This window comes from Chiloscyllium plagiosum, unplaced genomic scaffold (genome assembly GCF_037043375.1).
Source record: "Chiloscyllium plagiosum isolate Xiang-an unplaced genomic scaffold, Cpla_swu_hap1 HiC_scaffold_39, whole genome shotgun sequence".
Lineage (NCBI taxonomy): Eukaryota > Metazoa > Chordata > Chondrichthyes > Orectolobiformes > Hemiscylliidae > Chiloscyllium > Chiloscyllium plagiosum.
The window spans coordinates 2944377-2969037 of record NW_028270177.1 but is presented as its reverse complement, the minus strand read 5'-3'; the positions used below and the strand labels follow the sequence as shown (position 1 = coordinate 2969037).

Below are 24661 nucleotides of genomic sequence, written 5' to 3'. Positions count from 1 at the left end.
CACTGTAACTTCCCCAGTCTTAAGTTGGCACTCCATCCTGATCTTACATAGTGGAACGCTAAATTTCTGTCCATCCATCCCACAATTACCACACTCTCGGGTAACAGATCAGCAAGAGTGCATATTCACTCATCCTTTACTATCAACGACTGGTTAGATCCCGTATCTCTCAAGATTATAACTTCTCGTCCTTCTCCCCCGTTCTTTCTGAGTAAACTTTACCCACAGAGGCAAATTCTTTGTAGAGATCAGATACTGATTCCATACCCAGCCCCTGCCTAGCCCATGCATTCTCCTGCTGCTCCTCAGCTCTTCTTGGGGTCTCCTTTACTACCTTCACTAATGCCACTGGCTTAGCTTCTTTTATCACATTTTTTTCCCCCACAGTGCCTTTCCTTAATGACCAGCACTTTGTCTTTACCTATCCCACTTTACCACAGTGGAATCACCTGAGGCCTCTCACCTCCTTTCCACCCTCTTGCGCTTCTTCTTTTATCCTGTGGTAAAATCTTACCAGTGCTCTCTACTCTTGGTTGAGTAATGTAGGATCTCCCCTTCCCCAAACTTCTATCAGCTTCTAAAACAGCTTGTTTTATGCACCAACATGTACTCATCTGCTAATTCTGCTGCCTTTCTTACTTCTTGAACTTTCTGTTCCTCCACGTGAATTCTTACCATCTCTAGAAGTGATTTTTTAAACTCCTCCAACAGAATAATCTCGCTTACAGGCTCAAACATCTTATCTATTTTCAAAGCACGAACCATCGATCAAAATGACTATATTTAAGTCTTTTGAACTCAACACAAGTCTGACCTGATTCCTTCTTTAAGTTTCTGAATCATTGTCTATATGCTTTTGGTACCAATTCATAAGCACTTAAAATAGCCTGTTTAGCCAGAATCCCAGACTGGAAATGGTTGCAATTGCTTTAAGAAAACAAATCAAAGCAGGTACGCTACAAGAGAACTAGTTTAGTTGATAATTGAGGTTATTTGTGACTGGAACCAAAGGAGAGTTAATGGTACACATCATCGTAGAGCTCCAAATCAACTTTAACACGTGATAGATGAAAAGTATAGTTTTATTGCATATTCAAATGCTTAACTATACAGATTCCTCTTTCAAAAGAGTAAAGACAGGGTTACATTTTCCACACCTTTTTCCAATCATCAGATGATCTTACCTCTGTCTCCTTACTCTTCAGCTGCTGTTGAGAGACATTGAGTTGGTTCTTTAGGTCTGTATTGGACATGAAAACACAAAAAAAAACTGTGCTAGGGCAAATAATGTACTGTAAAAGTCCAATCATAACTGAAGGCACCTAGAAAACATATCTTTTTTAAAAAAATTCAGTCACAGGAAGCCTCTGGTTAGACCAGCATTTATTGACCACCCATAATTGACCAGAGGGTAGTTCAGAGTCAACCACATTGGTGTGGATCTGGAGTCACATGTGGGCTAGAGCAGAGAAGGATGGTAGACTTCCTTCCTTAAAGGGCAGAACTGAACCAGATGTGTTTTGCCAATAATCAACAATGGCTTTATGGTTATTATTAGATTCTTAATTCCAGATTCTTTGAGAATTCAAATTTCACCATCTGCCATGACAGGATTTGAACCCAGATCCTCAGAGTATTAGGCTGAGTTTCTGGATTAATAGAACAGCAACAAAACCACTAGGCCATTGCCTCCTCTATGTGCACATTTTCACAGCTTTTAGTATAATTTGTCCAATTATTTTATTCCAGTCATATTACAGATATATCAGACCTAGAATCAAAGGAGAAACAGTAGGCAATTTTTAACTTGAACAAATCAGAGAGATTTTCCATTCCATCTCCAAACTTATGGTTCAATTAAAAGATAAGAAAATGTTGAATTTGACCTGGTTCAAAATTATTATTATAGATGAAAATTAAACATCAGTCTGTCATTGGACAAAAAAATGGAAAGATACTTTATTCTCCAGCAACAACACTTCTCACATTGAGCATCAGAGAATGCCTCTGATTGGTTTTGGAATGTTTTAGCAAGCCACTTCAAGTGTAATATTTCATGAGAAACAGCCATATGTCAACACCAAACTATAAATTGAGCTCATAGATAATCCGGCAATCATAATACTAAAAAGATGTATTCAATTATACTCAAATACCCAGCCCAAAAAGTATAAATTGTTATAGCAGATGCTGTTCAAAAATGAAATGCATGTACCTTCAATTAACTCCTGCACAACAGTCACAGCAGACTTTTCTTCTAGAACTTCTGGCCACTCTGTTTCTCCTGTTTTCAAACCTTGAGCTAAAACCTGTCACACAACACAGCAGATACAAGTTCATTATGTACAAACAATTACATGTTAGCGGAGATGATGGCCTAATGATATCATTGCTGAACTATTAATCCAGAAACTCAGCTAATGTCCTGGGACACAGGTTCAAATCCTGCAGGTGGGGAAATTTGAATTCAATTTTAAAAAATCTGAATGAATTAAGAATCTAATGATGACCGTGAAACCATTGCCGATTGTTGGGAAACCCATCTGGGTCACTAATGTCTTCAGGGAAGGAAATCTGTCATCCTCACCTGGTATAGCCTGCATGTGACTCCAGAACCACAGCAATGTGGTTGACTCTCAAATACCCTCTGAAATGGCCTACCAAATCATTCAGTTCAAGGGCAGCTAGGTATCAAGAATAAATGCTTGCCAGCCAATGAAACCCACATCCCACAAGTAAATATTAAAAAAAAGCTTATGATAGTCAAGAACTTTGTTTAAAACTTCTAAACCACCATCCTACTGTAGACTTTTGAAAAATCTCCTCCTTTATCACCAAAATTCACTTCTTAGTATCAGTTGAGCTTCAATTTGTAGGGTTTTATAACCTTTTGAGTTTCAGGGTTCAGTTTCTCCACAGCAGAACCTGGGCACAAAAACTTACACCGAGACTCCAGTCAGTAATGCACTGTCTGCAATGCTATGCTTTGGATGACAGGAAGGGAGTGGGGCAGGGGTGGGAGGAAGGGGATGGGGAAAGGAGGAGGAGGGAGAAGGGGGAAGAGGAGGAAGAAATTGGGGTAGAGGAAGAAGAAAAAAAGTGGAGGGGTGGATGAAAGGGAGAGAGGAGGAGAAGGAGGAAGCTGGGAAAGGGGCAGAACCAGGGAATATAGGGGCGGTGGCAGTGTAAAAGGAAGAGAATAAGAGGAGGGTAACAAACAGGAGGGGAATCTGGAGGGTGGATCCTATAAATGATCTGGAAATGAGAGCTAAGCTTATGAAGCAAAAGATTCAAAACCAGAGTTACTAACTCTTGCCAGAATTGAACAAGGTGGTCTCTCACTGTAACAAGCATGCAATGCTGCAAAAATGGTTTTAACAATAAAACAGAAATTTATCACAAAACCAAATGGGAAAAAAAATCAAACATTTCACATATAACAAATTTAAAGATTTCAAAACATATGGTAAAATACAATCCCATAAATCCCAACAGCAGTCTTTTACAGCATTCAAATGCCACAGAGAATTCCCTTCCCTGACTAAGTTGTCTCTTCAATACCTAGCTTGGCAAATCTGGTTTGTCTCATTTAAGTTTAAGGTGAGAGGGAAAGATTTAAAAGGGACCTAAGGGGCAACTTTATCACACAGGGTGGTGCGTGTATGGAATGAGCTGCCAGAGGAAGTGATGGAGGCTGATACAATTACAACATTTAAAAGGCACCTGGATGGGTATATTAATAGGAGAGGTTTAGAGGGATATGGGCAAATGCGACTATTTAGGAAAAATGGTTGCCCTGGACAAGTCTGACCGAAGGGTCTATTTCCACGCTGTACAACTCTGTGACTATATCCTCATACCTTCATACAAAGTATAGACTTTCTCAGCTTCAAAAATCCCTTCAGAGTTTTAACCAAATCGTTCTGGTCTAGAACTTTAAAACTAAACTCCTTACTGAAGTAATATATTCTAAACAGTTCTAATCTATCTCTCTTATTTGGGAGCAACTGTCTTACATACCCAGCTTCAATCAAGACTTCTGCAAACTGTCAAATTGGAACTAAAAGGGCTTTCTTCAAACTATGGATGTTTCCCCAAATCAAAAGAAAAACACAAATTTGGACTTTCTAAATGGAAAAGCTTCTAATAAGCATCCAATGTATAATTGTTTACTTTGTTCTTTCATAAAGACCCTCCTATGTTACCAAGTTCCCATTATCGTCCAAGAACTCTTGATTGAGTTCAGACAGATCAAAACTCTCATGCCATTAGTTCAAATTCAAACTCTGAAAACGAATTATATTAAAATTGAGATATATCACACCACTTACAATCATAATAGCTGGACAGCATAGCAGGAGAGCTGCTGCTCTATGAAGAACAGGCACAACTAAATTATGACATTAAGAACTGTTAAAAAAGACAATTGTGATTGCTAGAAATTCCAATTTTATTGACCCCCACTAACTAATAGCAATGCTCTAAATTCTATACAGCAAATTAAATGAATAGAAAGTTCAGATTTTTGAGACTAACTAGTGCCTGTGAACTACTTTATCAAAGCTATTTGTGTAATACAAGAGGAAACATGTATTTTGACCAAAGACACCAATCCCTCACATTCACCACCCTAGAAGAATATTGCCTCTGTGCATTTAAAACATCATAAAAGAGCTTTTGGATCAGCCTGCAAGATGTTGGAACATGTTTTTATGATCATAAATTTTTTAAAAATTGTAAAGATTTGATGAATTTATGAATATTTATTTGAAGTAAATACTTACGAGAAGAAATTCTAGCTCCTTATATATTTGGATAACAGGACTTCTCAGGTCTCCAGGTTCCACTTTGATATTCTAAAACAACCACAAAACAAGGAGAATAAAACTGTAACAGACACACAATATAAAACTAGGCCAAATGAGTCCAATCTATCACTAGGAATTTGGAGGCTAAGCCTAGCCAGTTCACACAAGGTACTTAACTGCATGCATGGCCTACAAAATACAGTTTCAACTGGCAACTGATGATCAGTTTTTCTTTATTGAGGTTAAATCACTGATGAGTTACTTCAAAAGTTTTCAATCTTGTATAAAATATTAAAATTACACCAGTAGAGAAAAATTCTAAGTTAAAAAGTATATCAAATATCAATTGTTACGCTAGGTATAGAATGTTTAAAATGGTTTACTAGGAGGTAATTAAGAAACAAAAATATCACAACATGAAAGGAAAATTGGATTGTGTATTGATAAATTTCAGAATCAAACTGGCCCTCAACCCTCCCTAAACATGCACAAAGCCTCCTCCAAAAAGTCTTTTGTAAGTGTGCACTAATGCATTTAAAAAAAAATCCAAACAGGAATCTGATTTCTTAATATCTGACAATGCCACAGCAACTGATTCTTTAATTCAAGAGACAAGGCTATAAGTGATTCATTCTCCTCTAGTACATGGAACACTAGCTTATACCCAGCACCCTGGAACTTTTTCTTGGAACAGCACATTGGGTGTACCTCCATCACATGGACTGCAACGATATAAGAACGCAGCTTATGACCAACTTCTTGGGAGTAGGGAACAAATGCTGATCTAGCCAACAACACCCATATCCCCCATGAAAATTTTTAAAAGTCCTTCAGACACAGCTGAGTAGTGGTTCAGGAATGCAATGCAAATTTCCCACACTAATAAGCCACTGCTTTAAAAATGTAGACAGGGATAAATTGGAGATCATCACCATTGATGACAACCTTCTAACAGTTACACTGGCTGACACTTTAGATTCAGTCTGAGGTTTGCCTTTAGGCAAACAATCTCATGGCGTCTAGAGACATCAAAAAGAAACAGACAAACTTGCCTACAAAAAGCAAAACTCACATGTTCTGTACATGTATTAGAGTGTGCGTTTGTGTGAACGAGAGAACTGTCCTGGATTACATACATGACACAAACAGCAAGAGTAGCCGGTACCTTGTTTCATTTCCTTACCAGTGTAGCAATTGATGTAAGTGGTGGAATTTCTAAGATTTTGTCCACATTGTTCCAAGTGAAATCCACCATAATGTTACTCTGGGATTCCAATATTGTATTCTCCAATACAGTGGCACCAAACAAATCATACTGTGCATAGCCCTTCGTTATTACCTGAATCAAGGCAATAGGCCATTACACATAATAACGTAATATTTCAATGCTTTTCCCCAAAGTAAACATATTTCCCAACATATATTTTAAGACACTTTCATAATCTCAGAACTGGTTTCTTACTTCAGAATCCTGAGGACTTGAAATGCAATATACATGTGCAAGTCTTTGTAATTGTGCCCACAATCTTACAATCTAAAGTCTTACTTAGAAAAAAAATCAATAGAGGTCACAGAAACAATAACTTCTATACTGTCTTTAATCTAACAAAAAGTCCAAGTCACATAACGCAATATGAGGTCTGACAGTTAAAAAAAACTGAACAAAAAGGTAGGTCCTACGGCATATATTAATACAATGAGAGGGAGATAGAGAGATCTGGGGAAGAAATTCAAGAACTTAGGACCAAGGCAGTACAGTAACAGCCACCAATAGCGGATCAACTAAAAACAAGGTGCTCAAGAGGCCAGAATTAACAGAGCACAAATGTCTCAGGGTTGAGGGTCTGGAAGAGCTGATGATATAGGGAGGAGCAGGGCCACAAAGAAATGTGAAAGTTGAGCAAAAGGATCCAAAACAGAATTTGAAATAAAAGTAGGAAAGCGTGCACCCAGAAAAATAAAGAGACATTCCAGGTTTGCAGATAAAATGGAGTGTAAACCTTGGAGTTTGGAAGCTTGGTGATGAGGAATGGAAGATAGAAAGGAAAATAGTTAAGGTTGATCAATATTAGATGCCTGTCAAACAGTGCTTCAAAATTTAAAATTCTCACGTTTATTTTCACATTCCTCTCTGGTATGACCACACCCGATTTCTGTAATTTCTTCCAGCCTTATAACCTTCTGAAATATCTACATTCATTCAATTCTGTACACCCGGACATGTTTGATTTTGATTTTTCAACTATTGACACCCAAGCTCCAAGCTCAAATTCCCTCCAAAAACCTTTCTGCCTTGTTTTCTTCCTTTAACACATTCCTCAAAACCTACCTCTGACTAAGCTTCTAACCATCTGCTCTAATATCACTGAACTTTGCCCAACCCATGATTACTGCATGGGTTTCTGTCAGGTGCCCCGGTTTCCTCCAACTGTCCAAGAATGTGTAGGCTAAGTTGATTAGCCATAGTACATGCGGGGTCTTGGAATAGTGCAATGTTTAATTTTGCTTTATACACTTCTGCGAAGCAACTCAAGTTATCTTACATTAAAAGATACTAAATAAAGATAACATACTGATTTATCTCAGAATTTTATAGGATTTATCAAAGCTATGCACAACTGATGGGGAGCACATGGTGTGGGAAAGAAAGTGAGTGGAAATACTTACAGCAGAACAAAGATGTCTGTCTTTATGGGCAGTTTTCAACTTTTCTACGCTTGTGAAAGAATTTTTGTCAAAAATTGGTCCTAAAAGAATGAGAAATAATACTAAAAATAGTATTCAAACAGAAAATAATTCTATGCATTTGCCCACTAAAAAGTGACAAGACAATCATTGCATATATTCAAGTCCCTTGGCAAGACTGAAAAAGAAAACAAGCACATAGGGAAGCTTTACAACAGTTAATGTGAAGAAACGGAGCTCATTGATTTGTCCTACATTATAGATATTGGCCAGTTTGTGATGCAGAGTGATGCCAACAGCGCGAGTTCAATTCCTGCATCTGCCGAGGTTATCATGAAGGACTCTCCTTCCCAACCTTGCCTGAGGCATGATGACCCTCAGGTTCCATAGCACCATTTGTCTCTCTCTCTTGCTAATAAGAGAGCAGCCTCTTGGTCCTTTGGAAATAAAGTGACTTTTTATATATAAAATAGTGGTCACTGGAGCATGGAAGCCAGGATCCAGTGCAAACTTCATGTGGTGCTTTATTAAATGTTAAAGGCTTGTAACAGCAAGGTGCACAGGCATTAAATCCTCAGTTTAGAGTCATATTACATTGTATCCTTTTTTTAATATTTGTATTACGAATTCTAATTCCCACATTATAAGACAGTGAAGTTTTCAGGTTTGGATTTCATCTTTCCATGAATAATGATCGAGATAATGTTTAAAACAACTCTTTATAAAAGTACTGTTTTGATATCTTACCAGTGCATGTAACTATATGGAAAACTATTGATGTAATCTCTTTCCCGGTATTCACAGGTTCAGCTCCTAGCCAAACAGTACCTTCAGGATCAGAACCATCGCATCTTACCCACAGCAGAGGAAAGGCAGTTGATGTACTGCAGTTGACCACCTGGGCCATGTGTGGATTATGGGCCAAGGTGTACCAGGAAACCAACTGTCTAAAATAGAAGAAAAATAAATAAGCATTAGAGATGCAAAAAGCAGCATCAATACCATATAGATGAATTTGAGATGTCAATCTCAATCTCAATCTGGTCAAGCTACAAAATAGGACTACTTGCATGCCAGCAAGCTAAGTAGCAAGTGGTTGATAGAACTATGCAATCCCACAATCAAAGGATCAGATCGAAGTTTTGAAGTCTTGCTACATCAGGTCATGAATGATGGTGGACAGTCAAACAACTCACTGGTGGCGGCGGTTCCACAAATATCCCTATTCTCAACAACCATTCTACTTGGTGATCATCAGTAAAGCAATAGGAGTTATCAACAGTGCTATCAAGCAGTGCATGCTCATTCATGCCCAGTTTGGGTTTCGCCAGGGCCACTCAGCTCCTAACCTTACAGCCTTATACAACATGGACAAAGGAGCTGAATTCCAGAGGTGAGTTGAGAATGACAGCTCTTGACATCAAGGCTGCAATTGATCAATTGTGACATCAAGGAGACCTAGCAAAACTGAAGTTAATAGGAATTGGAGGAAATCTCTTTGCTGGTTGGAATCATAGCCGGCACATAGGAAGATGGCAGCTGTAGTAGTTGAAAGACAGTCACTCAGCTCCAGGATATCTCTCGAGGAGAAAGTGAGGTCCTGAAGAAGGGCCTGTGCCCGAAACGTCGAATCTCCTGTTCCCTGGATGCTGCCTGACCTGCTGTGCTGTTCCAGCAATAAAGTTTCAACATCCAGGATATCTCTGCAGAAATTGCTCAGGGTAATGTCCTAAGCCCTTCTAACTTCAGCTGCCTCATCAATGACCTTCCCTCCGTCAAAAGGATGGAGGTGTGGATGTCCACTGATGATTTTATAATATTCAGCACCAATTGTGACTCCTCCGTTACTGAAGCAGTCCATGTTCAAATGCAACATGATCTGGACGATATCCAGGCTTGGGCTGAAAAGTGACAAATAATATTCAAACCTTATGAATGCCAGACAATGTTTATAAGTGCAGGTCAGAAACCAGGAATACTGTAGTGAGTAACTCACCTCCTGACTCCCCAAAGCATGTCCGCCATCTACAAGGCACAAGTGTGAAGGAGTACTCCCCACTTTCCTGAATGACTGCATCTCCTACAACATTCAAAAAGCTTGACACGATTCAGGACAAGGCAGCTTGTTTGATTCACACCACATCCACTCTCTCTATATGTACTATCTATAACATGCACCACACAAGTTTGACATTGTACACTTTTCACTGTACTCCTGTACTCGAGCACACGTGACAATAAAGTTTAAAAAATCAAATTCGCCAAAAGTTCTTTGGCAGCACCTTCCAAAACCATAATCATTCCCATTTAAAAGGACTAGGGCAGCAGATACATAGGAACACCACTACCTGCAAGTTCCCCTTCAAGCCACTGACCATTCTGACTTGGAAACAGATTCTGTTCTTTCAATGTAGCTGGGTCAAAATCCTGGAACTTGCTACTTTGCTAATTACCTTGCCTTCATGACAGAGAGGGGTAGAGGTCCCATGTCCTCTTCCAACTTGATAGATGTTAGATTGCTGGTTTCATTAATACAAGAGTCTTCCAATTGGTCTTCATCAACTTTAAGTGACTGCAAGTAAAGAGAGTACAGCATATAGGCAAAGCAATTGAAATAAATACATAAACAGCACAGAAGCAAAGCTCACCAAGGTGAGTGCTTCAGAGTACAGGTAAGGAATCAAATCTCCCACAAGAAATACCAAACTCAATCTTCAGGTTTGACCATAAACAATGACCATGTATGTGCTATACAACTGGAGAAAGGTATCAAAGCTCAGCCAGTCCTTTTCTTGTCGGACATAGGACGAAGGGTCGCCAGACCTGAAACATTAACTTTTTGATTTCTCTTCACAGATGCTGCCAGACCTGCTGAGCTTTTCCAGCAACTTCTGTTTTTGTTCCTTTTCTTACGGATGTTCAAACATGTCAAATTACTGTAATAGGAAGCAATCTTAATTCTCTCTAAAATTGATACTGGGGCTAGTTCTAACATTTTGTTGATCATTGCCTGGGTGGAAGGTTTGAGCTGTAGGGTGTGACTGATTGGCTGGGGCTATTTCACCCGCAGAGACAGAGGGGTTACCTTATAGAGATTTATAAAATCATGAGGGACATAGATAGGGTGAACAGCCAAATATCACCAAGGTAGGGGAGTCGAAAACTAGGAGGGCATAAGCTTAAGATGAGTGGGAAAAGATTTAAAAGGGACGTAAATGGCTCCAGGCACCTACCACCCTCTGTGTAAAAAACTTGCTTTGCATATCTCCTTTAAACTTTCTTCCTTTCACCTTATTATTTGACATTTCCTCCCTGGAAAAAAGACTCTGACTACCCATGCCTCTCATAATTTTTTATACTTCTCTCAGGTCATCCCTCAGCTGTGATTCTACAGCACAATTCAAGTTTGTCCAACCTCTTCTTATAGGTAATATATCTAATCCAGCCAACATCTCAGTAAACCTCTTTTGCACCTTCTCCGAATCTTTCCTATACTGTCACAACCAGAGTTGCACCTAATACTCTGAACATGACTTACCAACTTATATACTCAATGCCCTGATCAGCCTTCTTTATCACCTTATCCACTTGTGTTGCTACTTACAGGGAGCTGCGGGTTTGATCCCCCTGTGTATCAATGCTCCACAGGGTGCTACCATTTATTGTGTATTTTCCTCTTGCATTTGACCTCCCAAAATGTATCACCTCACACTTAGAGTCATAGAGATGTACAGCATGGAAACAGACCCTTCAGTCCAACCCGTCCATGCCGACCAGATATCCCAATCCAAACTAGTCCCACCTGTTTGGATTACACTCCATCTGCTTTTTCTCTGCCCAAATTTCTAACTGATCTATATCCTGCTGCATCCTTTGACAACCTTCCTCACTATCTGCACCTCCACCTATTTTGATGTTGTCTGCAAACTTACTAATCAGACCAGCTACAGAGGAACCTCAATTATCCAAAGGACATGGGTGGAAAGATATCATTTGGTTTATCAAATTCTGGATAATCGAGTGCTGGATAACATAGTTTAGCCAAGCATTGGGACCATTCGATTTTGCCGGATGATCCAATATTTAGATAATCAAAGTTCCTCTGTACATTCTTATCCAAATCATTTTTTAATATATATATATACATATATATATAAAAATAAAATATATATTACAGACATCAGAGGGTCCAGCACCGATTCTTGTGGAACACCATTGTGGGCGGCACGGTGGCACAGTGGTTAGCACTGCTGCCTCACAGCGCCTGAGACCCCGGTTCAATTCCCGCCTCAGGCGACTGACTGTGTGGAGTTTGCACGTTCTCCCCGTGTCTGCGTGGGTTTCCTCCGGGTGCTCCGGTTTCCTCCCACAGTCCAAAAGATGTGCAGGGTCAGGTGAATTGGCTATGCTAAATTGCCCGTAGTGTTAGGTAAGGGATAAATGTAGGGGTATGGGTGGGTTTCGCTTCGGCGGGTCGGTGTGGACTTGTTGGGCCGAAGGGCCTGTTTCTACACTGTAATGTAATCTAATCTAATCTAATCTAATCTAAAAAAAAAACCATTGGTGACAGACCTCTAGTCAAAAAAACAAATCTCCATAACCATCCTCTGTCTTCTATGATCTTCATTGCGACCTCAAAAAAACTCAATCAAACTTGTGAGACAAGACCTCCCCGCACAAAGCCATGCTGTCTCTCCCTAATAGGACCAATTGTTTCAAAATGCAATTTAATCCTGTTCCTAAGAATCTTCTCTAATAATTTCCCTACCATTGATACAAGGTTCCTGTATTATCCCTGTGCCCTTCTTAAAACATCTTCTGGGTTCTCATCTGTGGTTAAAGAGGATACAAAGATCTTTACCCTTCTGTTAATTATACCAAATACTCAGAAAAGCTCACTTCGCCTTTTAATCCAGTGAAATACGAGTGACAGAGAACTCCCAAATTCCACTATTTAAAGAAAATAATATCAATTTATTTTTTAACTGTAAAAGCGAATATTAAACATCACCTATTCACAACTCTAAGCCTCCCTTTCTTACTGATTATCTGACTCCAACTCTTTAGCAATATGCTGTTTCAATAAGACACTTATTAAAATAACATCAACTTAATTTCAAAACCACACATCTGCTGTCGTCTTTGGTACCTGTCTTCTTCCGGCTGAAGATCTCCCTGGGTCATCTTCTTTCTTTTTACTATGAATACATTTCATTGATTGAGAGTGTTTCATAATTTCTTGGGTCTCTCTCCAATTTTCAAAATGTCTGCAATTTTATATCCCCATCATTGGACATTTCTTTGGTTCAATGTTAACAATACAACAAAATCAAACTTGATTGAGTTTTAGTATCCTGGGGCATAATTTAAACTAATTGGTTAAATTCAAATTGTTGTCAAAACAACAATCAAACTCAGGTATCCATTTCACAGCCAAATGTTACATATCTTCAATTTTCCAGTAGACCCTGGGGCTGCCAACTAGTCATATACACAGATGTTTGTAAGCTCTCAGTTCAGAACAGTATTCATTCTCTCTTAAAGGTACAGTACACGCCTTCAACTTGATAACAATATTGACATGCCCTTGAATATCAACACACCCCTCTCTAATCTTACCATCATCCATGTCCTTCTCACTGGTGGATACTGATAAATAATACTCATTAGGACCTCACCCACTTCCTCTGGCTTCAAGCATAAATTTCCTCCTTTGTCCTTGAGTGGACCTACCCATTACTTTAACAAGTATCCCAACTACCACACTACTAACAGGTGTTTCTAACAGATTGTATGTGATTATTTCCAGCCCAATCAGCAACCAAACTGGCCTATGGCAAAATTTCCAGCACTCTATTTTAAAAAAATTGCTGCCACTGGCAGAAAAACAATTTAAAATTTGAAGAAAGCAGCAGCCTAAAACAGAAAGGAGATGATGGAGGGATGAAAACGAAAATGTTCACCCTAAATAGCCAAAAATTTCAAGAACATGGAAATGAAATGTCACTAAGAAATGGTTCTAATGCAAATGCAAATTTATGTAACAATTCCTTTTCACTTGCTTGTGTGGTGAGAAGATGAAGTCCATTGTCTTCAAATCAAGTCTTTCCATTAACTCATCCTTACTCCAATCCTGAATGATGACTGGTCTCAAACATTAAGAATTGGAAATTGATTCCTAGCATAGGTATGAATTAGAGCCTCCTGTATAAAAGTCTCAATAAATAATAGAATAACACTTTACTTTAAATACTTACTGCTCTCTCTGCTATAAAGATGGGTACATTCTTCTTCCAGAAAGCTTGCAAGGGACTTCTGTTCACTTTAGTTATAATATGGACTTGAACATCATCCTAGGAGAAAAACCAGAAAAAAGGCCAAAACTCTCAAAATAAATCTTGCTTTCAATTGTTTGCACAGTGAGTACATGCCCTTAGGGGGAATAGTGCAATGTCACAGCTCAACGGTGCTCTACCTTAATGGGCAGAGCAAAATGACACAATATGGGCACAAGCATCTCAATTACATTGTGCAAGGCAAATCCCTAGTTAATGGAGTGGAGAAAGTGGAAAATAAGTCAATAGGAAGTCACTGCAGATAGCAAATACAACAATGATCCCCACTAGTAATTTGTCGAGGGAGAATAAAACAAAGATCTTGAGAAAAGAAAGTTTCAAAAAAATCTATTCCTTTAACTGTAATAGATCAGATTGAAGTGCAAGTGTGCCACACTAAACTTTGCATGGGCGCTCACTGTAAATAGCTTTGAGAAAACTGCCCAGGAAGTTTCAATTGTGTAGGACGGAAACATTGTTAGGACTGCAAAACTGTTGAGATTAATAAAATAATCTTCCACGATGAACATATATATCTCCAAAGACCTATTGAAGGATATTGGACAGCAATCTGACCATTCAGATGAGTTAGGAGAGGCCGTATCAATGGAATTTCATCTCACAGCACCAGGTTCAATTCCAGCCTCGGGCGACTGTCTGTGTGGAGTTTGCACATTCTTCCCATGTCTGCATGGGTTTCCTCCGGGTGCTCCGGTTTCCTCCCACAGTCCAAAGATGTGCAGGTCAGGTGGATTGCCCGAGCTAAATTGCCCATAGTATTAGGTGCATTACTCAGAGGGAAATGGTTCTGGGTGGGTTACTCTTCGGAGGGTCAGTGTGGACTGGTTGGACCGAAGGACCTGTTTCCACACTGTAGGGAATCTAATTAATTTTAATATATCATCCTCACTAACACTCAGCACTGGAGCTCACCAGGGGTGTGTACTCAACCCTCTACTGTACTCACTGTATACCCATGATTGTGTCGCTAAATACCAGACTAATGCCATTTACAAGTTCTCTGATGACACCACCATTGTTGAGCTCGACATCATTGTTTAAGGTTGTGAATGGTGCAGTGAGTAGAACCAAGCAAACACCAAACTATTGAGCTGGATATTCACCAATGAGTGCACAATGTTCAGCACCATTCACAACTCCTTAGATACTGAAGCAGTCAATGTTCAAATGCAACAAGATCTGGACAATATCCAGACTTGGGCTGACAAGTGGCAAGTAACATTCGCGCCATACAAATGCCAGGCTATGACCATCACCAATAACAGACAATCTAACCACAACCCCATGACATTCAATGGTGTTACCATCACTGAATTTCCTACGATCAACATCTTTGGGGGTTACCATTTACCAGAAACTAAACTGGACTCACCTCTTAGACAGAGTGGCTACAAGCGCAGGTCAGAGGCTCAGAATACTGCAGCAAGTAACTCACCTCCTGATTCCCCAAGGCCTGCCAGCCATCTACAAGGCAGAAGTCTGGAATATTCCCCACTTGCCCAGATGAGTGCAGCTCCAACAACACTTAAGAAGTTTAACACCATCCAGGACAAAGCAGCATGCTCTGTTGGCGCCACACCTACAAGGCGCACTGCAAGATATTCCAAATACCCTCACAGTACCTTCCAAACCCATGACCACTTCCATCTAGAAGGACAAGGATCGCAGGTACTTGGGAACACTACCACCTGCAAGTTCCCCTCCAAGCCACTCACCAAACTGACTTGGAAATATATTGCCGTTCGGTCACTGTTGCTAGGTCAATATCCTGGAATTCCCTCCCTTATGGCGTTATGAGTCAACCCACAGCAGGTGGACTGCAGTGGTTCAAGAAGTTAGCTCACCACCACCTTCTCAAGGGCAACTAGGGACAGGCAATAAATGCTGGCCAGCCAGTAACACTCACAACCCGTAAAAAATTTAATTTAGAAAAAAGAAGAGGTACTGGGGAATTAAAATACTCAAATTTTGCAAGGAGATTACCTCGTACAGTACGGGTTCCTTTAACAACCCTTTGTTTTCTTGGTCACAGAGTCTGTAAGGAAAGAAAATGCATTGAAACACAATAACCCTTGATTTCTTTACTGATTTAAATTCAGCCTTGAATATACCAAAAAAAAAAGCCATGAGTTTTTCAAAGTGCTCAAGAAAAGTATATTCCAATGAAAAACAAGGACTGTAAGAAAAGGGGTAATCCGCCATGGGTGTCTGAGGAAATAGGGAGGCTATCAAATTGAAAGAGAAGGCAAAGAAAGTGGCCAAGATCAGCGGGAATCTAGAAGATTGGCCGAGCTTTAAAGGTCAATAGACAGCCACAAAAAGAGAAAAAAGATAGAACATGAGAAAAAACTAGCACAGAATATAAAGACAGATAGCAAAAGTTTCAATAAATATATAAAACGAAAAAGAGTGGCTAAACATTAATCGTTTAGAGGATGAGAAGGGGCATTTAGTCATGGGATATGATGAAATGGCTGAGGCATTGAATAGGTATTTTGTCTCGGTCTTCACAGTGGAGGACACTAATAACATGCCAGAAATTGACAAAGAGATGAAGATAGGTGAGGACCTGGAAACGATCATTATCACGGAAGAGGTAGTGTTCGGCAAGATAATGGAACCGAGGATAGACAAGTCTCCTGGCCCTGATGGAATGCATCCCAGGATACTAAAAAAGATGGCTGGAGAAGTAGAAAGTGCACTTGTGGCAATTTGCTTAGGGTGGCATGGTGGCTCAGTGGTTAGCACCGCTGCCTCACAGCACCAGGTTCAATTCCAGCCTCGGGCGACTGTCTGTGTGGAGTTTGCACATTCTTTCCATGGGTTTCCATTCTGCATGGGTTTCCTCCGGATGCTCCGGTTTCCTCCCACAGTCCAAAGATGTGCAGGTCAGGTGAATTGGCCATGCTAAATTGCCCATAGTATTAGGTGCATTACTCAGAGGGAAATGGGTCTGGGAGGGTTACTCTTCGGAGGGTCAGTGTGGACTGGTTGGACCGAAGGACCTGTTTCCACACTGTAGGGAATCTAATTAATTTTAATATTTCATCCTCACTAACACTCAGCACCGGAGCTCACCAGGGGTGTGTACTCAACCCCCTACTGTACTCACTGTATACCCATGACTGTGTCGCTAAATACCAGACTAATGCCATTTACAAGTTCGCTGATGACACCACCATAGTCAGTCAAGTCTCAATGCTGGCAAAACCATGGAACTCATTATAGACTTTTGGCAGGATGTTACTCATGTCCCCCCTACACTTTAACAGGCAGAGGTGGAACGAGTGGAGAGTGTCAAGCTGTTTCTTGGGAGTGGTCATCAACAGCAAGTTTTCTTGGACTCTTCATGTTGGTTACAAAGAGCCAACAACATCTCTTCTTCCTCAGGCAGTTGAGGAACTTTGGCATGATGGCAAATACCCTTGCCAACTTTTATAGTTGCGCCATCGAGAGCATTTTGTCTGGATGTTTCACTACCTGGTATGGCAACTGTACCATTCAAGATCGAAGACAGTTACAGAGAGTGGTGAACTCGGTCCGGACAATCACAAAGACCAACCTCCCATCTACAGAATCTATCTACCAGGCCCGCTGTCAAGGAAAGGCCACCAGCATTCTCAAAGATCCATTCCACTCTGGCAATGCTTTTCCACAACCTCTACCATTGGGGAGAAGGTACAGAAGCCTGAACACGTGCACCAGCTGGTTTTGAAACAGTTTCTACCCTACTGTTAGAATACTGAATGGACTCTCAAACTCTTAGCGCTCTCCTCTACCTGTATTTTGTTTTTGCTGCTGTTTACTTACCTATGCTATTTAACTTTGTGATCTGCCTGTATTGCTTGCAAGACAAAGGTTTTCACTGTGCCTTGGTATACGTGACAATAAATTCAATTCAATTCAAGGAAGGAATAGCAAGACAGAAATTGTCTGGTTGGGCAGATGCAGCATGGGTTCATGAAGGGTAGGTGATGCTTAACTATTTTTAGGAATTCTATGAAGACATTATGAGCATGGTGAACAACAGGACCCAGTAGATGTAGTGCACCTACATTTCCAAAAGGCCTTCGACAAGGTGCCGCACAAGAGGCTGCTGCATAAGATAAAGATGCATGGCGTTACGGGTAAAATATTAGCATGGATAAGGGATTGGTGAACTAACAGAAAGCAAATAGTGGGTATAAATGAGTGCTACTCTGGTTGGCAATCAGTAACAAGTGGTGTACCTCAAGGATCAGTGTTGGGACTGCAATTATTCACAATTTACATAGATGATTTGGAGTTGGGGACCACGTGTAGTGTGTCAAAGTTTGCAGATGACACTAAGATGAGTGGCAGAGCGAAGTGTGCAGAGGACTGTGCAACTTTGCAGAGGAACATAGATACTTTAAGTGAATGGGCAAAGATCTGGCAGATGGAATACAATGTTAATAAATGCGAAGTCACTAATTTTGGTAGCAATAACAGTAAAAAGGGCTATTGAGAATGGTATAAAATTGCAACATATTGCTATGCAGAGGGACCTGGGTGTCGTTGTGCACAAATCGCAGAAGGTTAGTCTACAGGCACAACAGGTGATTTGAAGGCCAATGGAATTTTAGCTTTCATTGTTAGAGGGATTCAGTTTAAAAGCAGGGAAGCTATATTGCAGCTGTTCAGGGTGCAGGTGAGGCCATACCTGGAGTACTGCATGCAGTTTTGGTCTCCTTACTTGAGAAAGGATGCACCGGCACTATAGGGGATACAAAGGAGGTTCACTAGGTTGATTCCGGAGTTGAGGGGATTGGCTTTTGAGAAGAGACTGAGTAGACTGGGATTATATTCATTGGAATTTAGAAGAATGAGGGGAGGATTTTATAGAAACATATAAAATTATGAAGGGAATAGATAAGATAGACGTAGAGAGGTTGTTTCCACGAGCAGGTGAAACTAGGACAAGATGGCAGAGTCTCAAAATTAGGGGAGCAGATTCAGGACAGAATGAGAAGTTACTTCTTCACTCTGTGAACATATGGAACTCCCTGCCCAGTGAAGTAGTTGATGTTACTTCAATAAATGTTTTTAAAACTAAGATAGATTTTCTTTTGAACAATGAGTTACGGTGTGTGGGCAAGTAACTGGAGATGAGGCCACAAAAAGATCGGCCATGATCTTATTGAATGGTGGAGCAGGCTTGAAGGGCCTACCCTCCCTTCCCCCTCCCAGCTCCATACCCCCTCTCCCACATACATCTCCCCCTCCTCCTCATCCTCTTCCTTCTCCATACCTCTCCCCCTCCATTCTTCCTCTCCTCCATACATCTCCCCCCTTCCCCTCCCCATTCCCTCCCCCTTCCCCCCCACTATTCACCTTCCCCCCTCCCCTTCCCCATTCCCCTCTCCCCCATTCCCCCTCCCCCCATTCACCTTCCCGCCCCTCCCCATTCCCCTTCCACCCCCTCCCCCTTCCCCACTGCCTCCCAATTCCCCTTTCACTCCCCATCCCCATCTATCCCCATTCCCCTTCCCTGCCCCCCCCTCCCCATTCCCCTTCCCTCATTCCCCTTCCACCCCACCTCCCCCCCTCCCCATTCCCCTTCCCCCCCTCCCCATTCCCCTTCCACCCCATTCCCCTTCCCTCTGCACCCCATTCCCCTTCTCCCCCCTCTCCCCATTCCCCTTCTCCCCCCTCTCCCCGTTCCCCTTCTCCCCGTTCCCCTTCTCCCCCCTCTCCCCGTTCCCCTTCTCCCCCCTCTCCTTCTCCCCCCTCTCCCCGTTCCCCTTCTCCCCCCTCTCCCCGTTCCCCTTCTCCCGTTCCCCTTCTCCCCCCTCTCCCCGTTCCCCTTCTCCCCCCTCTCCCCGTTCCCCTTCTCCCCCCTCTCCTTCTCCCCCCTCTCCCTGTTCCCCTTCTCCCCCCTCTCCCCGTTCCCCTTCTCCCTGTTCCCCTCCCTCTCCCCGTTCCCCTTCTCCCCCCTCTCCCCCGTTCCCCTTCTCCCCCCTCTCCCCGTTCCCCTTCTCCCTGTTCCCCTCCCTCTCCCCGTTCCCCTTCTCCCTGTTCCCCTTCTCCCCCCTCTCCCCGTTCCCCTTCTCCTCCCTCTCCCCGTTCCCCTTCTCCCCCCTCTCCCCGTTCCCCTTCTCCCCCCTCTCCCCGTTCCCCTTCTCCCCCCTCTCCCCGTTCCCCTTCTCCCCCCTCTCCCCGTTCCCCTTCTCCCCCCTCTCCCCGTTCCCCTTCTCCCCCCATCTCCCCCCTCTCCCCATTCCCCTTCTCCCCCCTCCCCCCATCTCCCCATTCCCCTTCTCCCCCCTCCCCCCATCTCCCCATTCCCCTTCTCCCCCCCTCCCCCCATTCCCCTTCTCCCCCCTCCCCCCATCTCCCCCCTCTCCCCATTCCCCTTCTCCCCCCTCTCCCCATTCCCCTTCTCCCCCATTCCCCTTCTCCCCCCCTCCCCATTTCTCTTCTCCCACCTCCCCATTCCCCTTCTCCCCCCCTCCCCATTCCCCTTCTCCCCCCTCCACCGCATTCCCCCTCCCGCCATTTCCCCTTCAACTCTCCCCCATTCCCCTCTCCCCCCTCCCCTCTTCCCCTTCCCTCTCTCCCCCCTCTCCTCTCCCCCCTCCCCTCTCCCCCTTCCCCTTCCCCCTCCCCTCTCCCCCTCCCCCTTCCCCTCTCCCCCTTCCCCTCTCCCCCTTCCCTCTCCCCCTCCCCCCCTCCCCTCTCCCCCTTCCCCCCTCCCCTCTCCCCCTCCCCTCTCCCCCTTCCCCCCTCCCCTCTCCCCCCCTCCCCTCTCCCCCTTCCCCCTCCCCCTTCCCCCCTCCCCCCCTCCCCCTTCCCCCCTCCCCTCTCCCCTTCCCCTCCTCCCCCTTCCCCCCTTCCCCTCCCCCCCTTCCCCCCTCCCCCTACCCCCTCCCCTCTCCCCCTTCCCCTCCTCCCCCTTCCCCCCTCCCTCCCCTCCCCCTTCCCCCCTCCCCTCTCCCCTTCCCCTCCTCCCCCTTCCCCCTTCCCCCCTCCCCCCTTCCCCCCTCCCCCTACCCCCTCCCCTCTCCCCCCTTCCCCTCCTCCCCCTTCCCCCCTCCCCTCCTCCCCCTTCCCCCCTCCCCCTTCCCTCTCCCCCTTCCCTCTCCCCCTTCCCCCCTCCCCTTCCCTCTCCCCCTTCCCCCCCCTCCCCCTTCCCCTCTCCCCCTTCCCCCCTCCCCTTCCTCCCCCTTCCCCCCTCCCCTTCCCCTCTCCCCCCTCCCCTCTTCCCCCCTCCCCCTCCCCCTTCCCCTCTCCCCCTTCCCCCCTCCCCTCTCCCTCCTCCCCCTTCCCCCCCCCTCCTCCTTCCCCCCCTTCCCCCCTCCCCTTTCCCCCTTCCCCTCCTCCCCCTTCCCCCCTCCCCTCCTCCCCCTCTCCCCCCTCCCCCTCCTCCCCCTTCCCCCCCTCCCCTTCCCCCTCCCCCTCTCCCCCCTTCCCCCTCCCCTCCCCCCTCTCCCCCTTCCCCTTCCCTCCTCCCCCTTCCCCCCTCCCCTCCTCCCCCCTTCCCCCCTCCCCCCTTCCCCTCTCCCCCCTCCCCTCTCCCCCCTCCCCTCCCCTCCCTCCTCCCCCCCTTCCCCCCTCCCCTCTCCCCCTCCCCTTCCCCCCCCTCTCCTCCTTCCCCCTCTCCCCCCTCCTCCCCTCTCCCCCTTCCCCTCCTCCCCCTTCCCTCCCTCCTCCCCCTCCCCCTTCCCTCCTCCCCCTCCCCCCTCCCCCTCCCTCCTCCCCTCTCCCCTTCCCCCCTCCTCCCCTCTCCCCTTCCCCTTCCCTCCTCCCCTCTCCCCCTTCCCTCCTCCCCCTTCCCCCCTCCTCCCTCCTCCCCTTCCCCTCCTCCCCCTTCCCTCCTCCCCCTTCCCCTCCTTCCCCTCTCCCCCTTCCCCCTCCTCCCCCTTCCTCCTCCCCTCCCCCCTCCCCTCTCCCCCTTCCCCCTCCTCCCCCCCTCTCCCCCCTTCCCCCTCTCCCCCTTCCCCCTCCTCCCCTCTCCCCCTCCCCTCCCCTTCCCCTCCCCCCTCCCCTCCCCTCTCCCCCCCCCTTCTCCCCCCCCCTCCCCCCTCCCCCCTCCCCCTCCTCCCCCTTCCCTCCCCCTCCCTCTCCCCCTTCCCCCCTCCTCCCCTCCCTCTCCCCCTTCCCCTCCTCCCCCTTCCCCTCTCCCCCTCCCTCCTCCCCCTTCCCCCCTCCCCCTTCCCCCTCCCGCTTCCCCCTTCCCCTCCTCCCCCTTCCCCCCTCCCCTCCTCCCCCCTTCCCCTCCTCCCCCTTCCCCCCTCCCCTCCTCCCCCTTCCCCCTCCCCTCCTCCCCCTTCACCCCTCCCCTCCTCCCCCTTCCCCCCCTCCCCTTCCCCTTCCCCCTCTCCCCCCTCCCCTTCCCCTCCTCCCCCCTCCCCTCCTCCCCCTCCCCTCTCCCCCTTCCCCCCTCCCCCTTCCCTCTCCCCTTTCCCCCCTCCCCTCTCCCCCTTCCCCCCCTCCCCTCCTTCCCCCCTCCTCCCCCCCTTCCCCTTCCCCCCTCCCCCTTCCCCCCTCCCCCTTCCCCTCTCCCCTCCTTCCCCCCTCCCCTCTCCCCCTTCCCCTCTCCCCCTTCCCCTCTCCCCCCTCCTCTCCCCCTTCCCCTCTCCCCCTCCTCTCCCCCTTCCCCTCTCCCCCTCCTCTCCCCCCTCCCCCTCTCCCCCCCCTTCCCCCTCCCCTCTCCCCCCCCCCTTCCCCTCCCCTCTCCCCCCCCTTCCCCTCCCCTCTCCCCCCCCCCTTCCCCCTTCCCCTCTCCCCCTTCCCCTCTCCCCCCTCCTCTCCCCCTTCCCCTCTCCCCCCTCCCCCTCCTCTCCCCCTTCCCCTCTCCCCCCTCCTCTCCCCCTTCCCCTCTCCCCCCTCCCCCTCCTCCCCCCTCCCCCTCCTCTCCCCCTTCCCCTCTCCCCCTCCTCTCCCCCTTCCCCTCTCCCCCTCTCCCCCCTCCCCCTCCTCTCCCCTTCCCCTCTCCCCCCTCCTCTCCCCCTTCCCCTCTCCCCCTCTCCCCCCTCCCCCTCCTCTCCCCCCTCCCCCTCCTCTCCCCCTTCCCCTCTCCCCCTCCTCTCCCCCTTCCCCTCTCCCCCCTCCCCCTCCTCTCCCCCTTCCCCTCTCCCCCCTTCCCCCTCCTCTCCCCTTCCCTCCCCCTTCCCCCTCCTCTCCCCCTTCCCTCCCCCTTCCCCTCTCCCCCCTCTCCCCCTTCCCCTCTCCCCCCTCCCCCTCCTCTCCCCCCTCCCCCTCCTCTCCCCCTTCCCCTCTCCCCCTCCTCTCCCCCCCCCTTTCCCTCTCCCCTCTCCCACCCCCCCTCTCCCCCCCCTTCCCCCTCCCCTCTCCCCCCCCCTCTCCCCTCTCCCTCCCCCCCCTCCCCCTCCCCTCCCTCTCCTCCCCCCTTCCCCCTCCCCCCTTCCCCCTTCCCTCTCCCCCTTCCCCCCTTCCCCCTCCCCTCTCCCCCCTCCCCTCCCCGCTTCCCCTCCCCTCTCCCCCCCCTTCCCCCTCCCCTCTCCCCCCCTTCCCCCCTCCCCTCTCCCCCCCCTTCCCCCTCCCCTCTCCCCCCCCTTCCCCTCCCCTCTCCCCCTCCCCTCTCCCCCCCCTTCCCCCTCCCCTCCCCTCTCCCCCCTCCCCTCTCTCCCCCCCCCTTCCCCCTCCCCTCTCCCCCCCCCTTCCCTCTCCCCCCCCCTTCCCCCTCCCTCTCCCCCCTCCCCCCCCCTTCCCCCTCCCCTCTCTCCCCCCCCTTCCCCCTCCCTCTCCCCCCTCCCTTCCCCCTCCCTCTCCCCCCCCTTCCCCCTCCCCTCTCCCCCCCCTTCCCTCTCCCCCCCCCTTCCCCCTCCCCTCTCCCCCCTCCCCTCTCCCCCCCCCCTCTCCCCCCTCCCCCCCCCTTCCCCCTCCCCTTCCCCTCTCCCCCCTCCCCCCCCCTTCCCCCTCCCCTCTCCCCCCCCTTCCCCCTCCCCCCCCCTTCCCCCTCCCCTCTCCCCCCCCTTCCCCCTCCCCCCCCCTTCCCCCCTCCCCTCTCCCCCCCCCCTTCCCCCTCCCCTCTCCCCCCCCTTCCCCCTCCCCTTCCCCTCTCCCCCCTCCCCCCCCTTCCCCCTCCCCTCTCCCCCCCCCTTCCCCCTCCCCTTCCCCTCTCCCCCCTCCCCCCCCCCTTCCCCCTCCCCTCTCCCCCCTCCCCCCCCCTTCCCCCTCCCCTCTCCCCCCTCCTTCCCCCTCCCCTCTCCCCCCTCCCCCTCCCCTCTCCCCCCTCCTTCCCCCTCCCCTCTCCCCCCTCCCCTCTCCCCCCCCTCCCCCTCCCCTCTCCCCCCCTCCCCTCTCCCCCCCCTCCCCCTCTCCCCCCCCTCCCTCCCCCCCTCTCCCTCCCTCTCCCCCCTCTCCCCCCCCCTTCCCCCTCCCTCTCCCCCCCCTTCCCCCTCCCCTCTCCCCCCTCCCCTCTCCCCCCTCCCCTCCCCCCTTCCCCCTCCCCTCTCCCCCCGTCCCCTCCCCCCTTCCCCCTCCCCTCTCCCCCCTCCCCCCCCTTCCCCCTCCCCTCTCCCCCCTCCCCTCTCCCCCCCCCTTTCCCCCTCCCCTCTCCCCCCTCCCCTCTCCCCCCCCCTTCCCCCTCCCCTCTCCCCCCCCCCTTCCCCCTCCTCCCCTCTTCCTCCCCCCCCTTTCTCCCCTCCCCTCTCCCCCCCCCCTTCCCCCTCCCCTCTCCCCCCTCCCCTCTCCCCCCTCCCCTCTCCCCCCCCCCTTCCCCCTCCCCTCTACCCCCCCTTCCCTCTCCCCTCCCCCTCTCCCCCCCCTTCCCCCTCCCCTCTCCCCCCCCTTCCCCCTCCCCCCTCCCCTCTCCCCCTCCCCCTCCCC

At 47.9% G+C, this 24661-nt stretch overlaps 1 protein-coding gene across 1 annotated transcript in view; it reads right to left on the bottom strand.

The window, feature by feature from the left end:
- The window catches only part of zwilch (zwilch kinetochore protein), a 47157-nt gene extending 31274 nt beyond the window's left edge, over positions 1-15883 (bottom strand). Inside the window, exons 1-9 of the mRNA XM_087981407.1 lie at positions 15833-15883; positions 13751-13846; positions 9947-10065; positions 8241-8440; positions 7476-7555; positions 5992-6147; positions 4785-4856; positions 2216-2309; positions 1185-1240 (exon numbers count right to left, since the gene is read on the bottom strand). Coding sequence (XP_087837533.1) covers positions 1185-1240; positions 2216-2309; positions 4785-4856; positions 5992-6147; positions 7476-7555; positions 8241-8440; positions 9947-9981 — 693 coding nt within the window. The 5' untranslated portion in view covers positions 9982-10065; positions 13751-13846; positions 15833-15883. The remainder of the gene's footprint in view (positions 1-1184; positions 1241-2215; positions 2310-4784; positions 4857-5991; positions 6148-7475; positions 7556-8240; positions 8441-9946; positions 10066-13750; positions 13847-15832) is intronic.
- Positions 15884-24661: the final 8778 nt, after the last annotated feature.